At 32.3% G+C, this 8421-nt stretch overlaps 1 protein-coding gene across 2 annotated transcripts in view; it reads left to right on the plus strand.

The window, feature by feature from the left end:
- Nucleotides 1-1603: 1603 nt before the first annotated feature.
- Nucleotides 1604-8421, plus strand: part of LOC106465370 (mite allergen Lep d 7-like) — a 9151-nt gene continuing 2333 nt past the window's right edge. The window contains exons 1-2 of one of the 2 annotated variants that reach the window (XM_022393250.1): nt 1604-1626; nt 3185-3275. In XM_022393250.1, the coding sequence (XP_022248958.1) occupies nt 3209-3275 (67 nt within the window). In that variant the 5' untranslated portion in view covers nt 1604-1626; nt 3185-3208. Of the gene's footprint in view, nt 1627-2075; nt 2094-3184; nt 3276-8421 lie in introns of those variants that run through there. The other variant, XM_022393251.1, reaches the window with a different exon arrangement.

An 8421-nucleotide genomic window follows, 5' to 3' on the forward strand; every position in this document is an offset into this window, starting at 1 on the left:
CTGTTGTTTATTTTCTCGTTCTTCTTGTTTCTTTTCCTCCAGCCACTGCTGTAATTTCTCTTCTTGTTTCTTTTCTTTTCCTCCAACAACTGCTGTTGTTTATTTTCTCGTTCTTCTTGTTTCTTTTCCTCCAGCCACTGCTGTAATTTCTCTTCTTGTTTCTTTTCTTTTCCTCCAACAACTGCTGTAATCTATCTTCTTGTTTATTTTCTTTTCCTCCAACAACTGCTGTAATCTCTCTTCTTGTTTATTTTCTCGTTCGTCTTGTTTCTTTTTTTTCTCCTCCAATAGCTGTTGTAATCTCTCTTCTTGTTTATTTTGTTGTTCGAGCTGCCACTGTTGCAGGTTTTCTTGCAACTGCTGTTGTCTCTCTTCTTGTTTCTTTTCCTGTTTATTTTCTCATTCTTCTTGTTTCTTTTCTTTTTCCTCCAACAACTGCTGTAATTTCTCTTCTCGTTCTTCTTGTTTCTTTTGCTGTTCTTGTATTGCTGCCATCAAATCTGCTAAGCTGTAGTTTGATTTACCGCCTCTCGTTTCCATCTTCTTCTTTCTTTTTTTTTAATTTTCTGTCCCACTCTCTGACACCAATTTGTTACGTCTCCGTTCGTTCGTTAATTAATTTTCCGTAAATCCGTTCCAACGAAACTTTAGCGACACAAGTCCTTTCTTAAATAAACTGGTTTATTCTTTCCGAATACAACTTTACCGATACAATTAATTTCAACAGTCGCTCTATAATCAAACGCTATAACTCACGTCTCACGTGGCCAACAATATTTTGTCCGCATACATTCAATTACTCATTACCACGTTACGTTGTGACCATCTTATATATATCAGATTACCTCCAATCTAGTAGTCTCTCGATAATTCACGAAGGTTCGAGAAGGACGTGGCGTGATACTAGTCACGTGACCTCGCTGACGCAACAATATTATCTGGCCCATGAGTTTATCATTTTTGAAACTTCCAAATCTTTCTTAATAAACTCAAAATTAATGTGATGAATAATAAACGTTTGGCCTACTCTTAAAACTATTTCTGTATTTGTTCGTACAGCATACTTTTCTCAAAATCGTATATTTTCTCCATTTAGTTTATTTTGGCTCTCATCACTGTCTAGTCGAACTACCCTCCCTTACTGATGAGTTTGATAGTTCGTGCAAGTAAGCCATCTCTTATTCTATTTAAATACAAGCCTATAATTTGACATGTAGAAACGTAAGAATATGCAAATGGACTAAAGGTATTTTAAGTTACCCCTTGATTATTCGAATAACCTTTTCCAATGCTTTTCTTATGATGCATTCTGTAAATAGTTCACTTTTTTGTATTATATTTGATCAGAGTTCTTCGTGAATCCAAAGTCTATATGTTGTCGTTAGTAATATTATCTTGTTAACTCGTAGCATTATGCCTTTATTAAACAGATTTCCCGTGAGAATGTATTGCACCTGTTATGTGAACTATGAACAATGCTTAATCGTTTTGAGATCACTTGGATGAATACCTTAATTTTTAAGATAGGTTCTTTTTTTTCTTTTCAAGGACGTAGGATAAGAATCTCACTTCTGGTATGTTGATCAGGAATAAGTTTTAGTAGAGTCGTTTCTATCTGTCTGGCGGGTAAGTCTTTTTCCATTGGTGTATATTGGGTGTTTCATTGTTCGAAATAAATATGTACAATTGATAATATGGTATCTTTATCAAGTGAATTGGGTTTTTCCATAATGTTTGAACAAAAATAACTATATATAAATGTATCTATTGATGTCTAACATTATACTATAACTGCAGTAAAATTCATACGGAACGTTTCTGGATTGATTAAAACCGAAAATAACTTTCACTCACAATCTAGTGTATCTACATATGGTAAAATTATATTCAATGTTAGCGTGGCACTTGTAATGTATTCAGTTATAAAGCTTACATTCTAAGTTTACACAACTGCCCAATCGTATATAAAATTCTGAACATTTTCTCCTTTCCCTACTGCTATTAAGTGGGATGAGGAGATTGCATGGCAAGTAAAGAAGTGATTTTGTGACGAGAAACTACAAGTTGTCAAAAGCGCAGATAGTAATGAGAAGGTAAATTTGTAGTTAATTTTATCCTATATTATCTATCATTATCGAAAAAAAAAAAGAGCCAGTTTGACAGAAACACGGCGATCATAATTCATCGAGATCCCTTTCATTAAATATAAATTGAAGAGTGAAAATACTTAGAAATTTTTCGTTCGATGTAGTTTAACTATTTATAAATCTAAGTTTCAAAGATATTCACTTAGCGTAGTATTGTATTTCAAATCATTCTTTTACAATATGAAGAGACGTTTCACAGATCTAGATCAATCTTAGATTTTCAATAAATGTTTGTGAATAATACCTTAAAAAAGTTTATTAATGTTGTTGTTTTTGTCGTTAATATACATATTATATTCTGTTCAACATGCATTTTTCGATATTCCCAATTCGTTTTATGGTATAAATGTTTTAATACAAATATATTTCTAGCCCTTTATTTGTATTCCCACTGGGAAGACGAGAGGGTGTCTTACAGAAAGAAGGTAGTTAACAACTAGAATTTATAAAATGAAAAAATAGGAACATTTTTAGTCCCCTTTTATTATTAAATTGTATTCTATTAAAAATATACTTTATTATCAATTCCGATAAAGTTATTCTTGTTGCTAATTGTAACTGTAACTTAGATGTAAATAACATTCAACAAAAATATTCGTTGTTAGCTTTCAAAATTAGACTAAATTTTATCTTGAAGCATTATTTTGCACGAAAGACACTGTCTGGATTTAAAAAAGTTTCACATACTCATATTGTGATAACGATTTTTTGTGATTTATTTCATTTAATATTATTCAGTAATGGTTCCTCTGAGCGTGTACAGTAATTTTCCAATTTACATCATAAATGTTCAAAGTATCACTTTCTGGAAAAACAAGTAATTTATATTGTTCTCTATCAATTATTCATTTGTTATCTTTCAAAGTCAGTCAGGGTTTGGAAAAAATCTTGAAAGACCTTTCCTTGAAGGCATATGTTATTTGGCTGATATAACTTATATTATAACATATTTGACATTAAAATATTAAAACAATATAAATTTATTTGGAAATCGTAAGGTTTTTTGTTTCACGACTTTGTTTATATTTGGTTTTCAGAGAGCTGCATCAAACCGGGAGAAAATGCAATATTATCTTTTTCTCTTTGCTGCTCTTCTTTTCGCCGAAATTGCATGGGGCTTTCATTATGGTAAGTACAAGAACACTGACAAATTCACGAAACTGGGAGGTATTAAAAAGAACTATACACTTTTATGTCATGGTAGTACCGACTGCTGAATGATTCTTAAGCTCTTTGAGCTAATAATTTGGAGAACAATAATAAAAATACGATATTTAACAAAGTAGCACCTTTATTGGACTAATAGTTTCATCAGCGTCTGGATAATTATAAAAAATAATTGTGTTCTGAGGTTAGGTCATAAAAGTTTTATAACTGTCATAGAAACAATGCTTAAGTTTTCTCACGATTGTATAGAATGAACTTTTAATTCTAGAGCAACTGACAATTGATAAAAAGAATTAAATATGCTATCAAAAAAAACAACAACAAATGATTGAGCTCCTATAAGTTTTCCCTCAAATATTGTTGGTTAATGTTTAAAAGAAAACCTGGGATACAAAACAAAATATTTTGTGGTAAATATTTTTCAATTAATTTTTTTAAATTAGTAGGACGCTCCTCAGTAGCTCAGAGGCAAATATGAAAGTTTATAATGCTGGAATCCGGGTTTCGATACTCGTGATGGGCACAGCACAGATATCCCGTGAAGTAGCTTTGTGCTTAATAACAAACAAAGAAACGAACAAAATAAGTAAGATATGGCAGCAGTGTTTCAAATTATATCGTTATTCTATATTGTGAATTGATGAATCATACTCGACTTTCTTCTTCATTTTTCAAATGATCGTATAACATGTATTTCTAAGATTCAATATATTTATTATTAATTTTCACTTCCGGTCAAGGCAAATTACCTACTTAAATGAAATCAAAATTAAAATCAACCTGGTAATAAGTATAGCTAATTACATATATTATGTTCTAATTTATCAAAATTATAGTAAATTATTTCATCAACTGTGTACTTTCGTTGTTAAGTATATTTCAATTTCTATGATCTCAAATGTTTGAATAAATTTTTAGAATCTTTAAAAATCTTTGAGTTGAGCATCCAATCTTAAGTCCATATATATTCTGAAAGTTTTAAATTTCTTTGTTTTGACCACAGCTCTGTTATATTGTTTCTTTGTTTTAGAATTTTTGCTTAAAGCTATACTAGGGTTATCTGGATATTGCCATTCTTAGTTTGGATAGAACAGACTAGAGATAGTCAATAGCATCTACCGCCAGCCTTGGCCTACTATTGTTCTGACGGCCTAGTTAGGATTTTACCATTATTCTTATAGCGCATCTACTACCCCAAAAAGCGGAGAGTGTTTTTATGAGAACAGAATGCGAGCTATTAATTCCCGGATTCACAGCCTGGGTACACTAGACCACGATCAGCCCTTTGGCTATATGACTTATAATGTTTTAGTCTAATAATTTATTGATTATTATTTAAACTGCTACTGAAACAAACAAACAAAAAGGAGTTCAGGAAATAAAGGAAAAACAGAATTTGATGTTAAAACTATAAATGATTTGATAGATAAAATTTGGCACCTTATTACAAACAAAATTTTTTTTTTTGAAGTTTCAACTGTTCGCTATTTAATCATTGTTTTGTGAAAACGGCCTTTGGTTTTGGAAATGTATTTATTTATTCGTTTTGAACCTTTCAAATTATTCCTTACTTTTGTGTTGTCCAATTTAGTTAGTTAATTTTGTGTGGATTTTTCTACGATCTTGTGGGTAAATGGGTGAGAACTACAGAATCCTAGATCTACTATCTGGCACGTTAGCCACAGGACCAGGCGCGGCCTCAAGTTAGTTTTTAATAATTGTTCCATATCCAAAACGTTTCTACTTTTGATTACTTCTTTTTCACCGTTTAGAACTTGTCTCTCATATCGTTGCTGAATATCACAAAAATATTCATATTAATGGATCAGCATTAAGTTTACGGGCTTACAACGCTAGAATCCAAGATTCAATTCCCGCAGTGGACAGAGTGCAGATAGTTCATTGTATATCTTTGCATGATGAAAACTACAGCAGTTGTATTTCAGAAACTCTTCTCTACATTTATCATTGATCGCAATTTAAGGACTGCTTGTCAGATGAATTTCTGATCGACTAGGATTGTAGAGAACACTATGTACTATACAGTAATAAACTAGTAAACTCAACATTATTAAACGTTTATTTAGGCTTCATCTCACATAAATGTTTACCATAACGGACGGTAACTGTTTGGAGCGTTAAAGAAATTTTCTGAAGCAGCGGAAACTAAGCCTAAACAGGATTCTGACACGTGACTATTTACTAAGCTTTCACGTCTAGGATTCTTAGGTATCACTTTTAAGGAAGAAATATGGATAGACGTTTGAGTTCTGTCAATTGGCTTAAATAATCCAGAATTTAAGTGTTTTGAATATATACTGTTCTGTAGATCTAGAAAGTGTTTGAGAAAAGTGAAACTGAGACCGTGTGAGATTATACTCTGTAAATCGGCTTATGAGGCAGTTACTTTAACCAAATATACTACCGTGACTTATGTTCAACATCTTACTTTCAGTTAACATTTCATAAGAAATGAATATGTCAAACTATGCTGAGTTAAGATGGCTTCAGATGAATAACGACAAGACTATTCCTAAACCTTAATTCTATTTATATTCAGCTTGACTAACGTTATTGAAAGAGCTAGATTTAATCAGATATGCACACTCGCTCAATTAACACACACTTAACTATAAGGATATTGTACTTGTGTGTATAGGCTAGCGTTTTTTTTTCTTTTCTTTTTTAAGTGGATAACCATGTAATGGTAACTCCAATTTATTTTGTTATTTTTATTTTGCGCAACAATAGTTATATTTTCTGCTTCACATATAGGGAATATTGTCCTGTGTATATCAAGCCATAAGTATAGCAACTGGGTTTGTGTGTTGTTAAGCGCAAAATTACCCAATGAGTTATCTCTGCTCTGCCCACCGTGGTTATCGAAACCCAATTTTTAACGTGAAAAAACCTTGGATTTGCCACTAACCCATTAGGGGGCTAGTAGTTGGGAGGGAAGACCTTATTTAAACGATCCCGAACTATATAACAAATTCTAAGCGAAACTCTTTCAATTTTAAAACCTTCTTAATTTTAACTATCTCTTCATATGATATTTACTATTTTATTGGCTTAAGCAAAAGTTTAATTTAAATGGCTTGATTTTAACAGAGATTGAAACAAAGATGCTAAATTGGTATTCATTCCAGGTAGACTTATGATGTACATTTACTTCAAACTAACATTGCTCATTATGTACTGCCCCACAATGGCACAGCGCTATGTCTTCGGACTTACAACGCTAGAAACCGGGTTTCGATACCCGTGGTGGGCAGAGCACAGATAGCCCATTGTGTAGCTTTGTGCATAATTTCAAACAAACAAATCATTATCTGCTAATATAACGAGTATGGCAAATTTAAATCATGATCATATTAAATGTGAATTTAATGTTAGGGTATTTTCCATTGAAATATTTCAAAATATTACCCCCCGCTTCGTGGGTCAATGGTAAGCTTGAGAACTAGACTTACATGCTAAAAATCGGGTTTTGATACCCTTGGTGGACACAGCACAGGTAACCCAGTGTGTTGTTTTGCGCTTAAATACAAAATATACAGCAAAGTTACTAACATGCTCTTACGACTAGAAATGGCAAATATATCGTCAAGGTAACGGTTATAATTTAATGGCTTAAATTCTCTAGTCACTGCTTCTTATGATAACTTAAAAATAGACTGACAACGGCAGGATCTGGTCTAATTTTATATAAATCTTGGTTATAAATGTTTCCCTTAAAGATAAAATGAGATTCTGTATTCACAAAAAAACTTCAATGTGGAAAATAAGTTTAGAAATTTCATGTCTAACATAAGAAGAAAGACTAAAGAATCGTGCCAATTCCATCTTTAATGATCAATGAAATGAAAACTGAACACCAGGATACTTGAACTGGCTAAACATTCTGTTTGGTAAGAACAGTCAAAGGTTCGAACCCTGACTAGCCTCAGGCTTCACATTTAATGAAAAATGTTAAACTTGTACAGTGGTGTACTACTCTTAACATTTCCACAGTTTTAAGGAGTTATGTGGGTCAGAGTACTCCCACTTCAAATATATACGGCTTGAAAAACTGACGTTCCTACAACATATTTTCTTTTCCAACATATTTTTAAAGGTGTTTTTGGTGTAATAGTACATGTTTTAAGATTAAGTGCAGAATCCCAGTAAAACTCATGCCTACCAGACTGATTCGTAGCTCAATTATAATAAAACGGATAAAATTGCAAAGAAACTTTATCAGTAGAAAACATTAAAAATATATAAACATAAGTAAAAGTACACAAGTAATGCTAGTCAGTTAATTTGCATTGTAATACGTGGAGAAAAAAAACTAAACTCTTTTCTCAAGAATTTTTACAATGCTCTAATGTAATAATTTATGTTAATTAATATAAAAGTGATTTAAAAAATTTAAATTTAGACTTGAACCAAGTACTAAAAAACAATACAATTAAAGTCACTTTTCTGTAAGATAAGGCGCTGGTTGGGCCCTATAGTAGAGCTCTAAAGTTCATAGGATACCACAAAGAATTCCAGGAACTTTAAGTGCGTTATAAAATTAACAGTTAATCCCTTTGCGTGGAGGGTAGGTTGCAGGGTGCTGCTGACTGGCTGCCTTCTCTTTATAGTACAAAATTAGAGAGGGCGGTAGGTAAAGTTCGTATCTTTACCATAAATAAAAATTCAAATACTCTTAGCTAAATATCTTTTTCCATGTTTTTGCATTATTTTTCGTTTCAATCAAGTGCATCATATTTCTTATCGGTTATTAACTTTAATTTTCTCTTTAGACTGCAAATAAAATTAATTTTCTTTTCCATGAATGACAATGAAACCTTCCACAAAAATGGTTTGATTCCGTCTGCAATTTTAATAGTTTTTTAACAGTCATATATATTTAAACTTGTTAAGTCATTAACATTACTATAGTTATCAAGCTATCAATTTGGGCAAACCTGTTATTTATAACGCATGGCCAGGTGGTTAGGGCGCTCGACTCCCAATCTGAGGGTCGCGGGTTCAAATCCCCGTCGCATCAAACATGCTCGCCCTTTCAGCCGTGTGGGCGTTATAATGTGCGGTAAATCCCACTACTCGTTGGTAA

The sequence above is a fragment of the Limulus polyphemus genome, unplaced genomic scaffold (assembly GCF_000517525.1).
Source record: "Limulus polyphemus unplaced genomic scaffold, Limulus_polyphemus-2.1.2 Scaffold1923, whole genome shotgun sequence".
In the NCBI taxonomy this organism is placed as follows: Eukaryota; Metazoa; Arthropoda; class Merostomata; order Xiphosura; family Limulidae; genus Limulus; species Limulus polyphemus.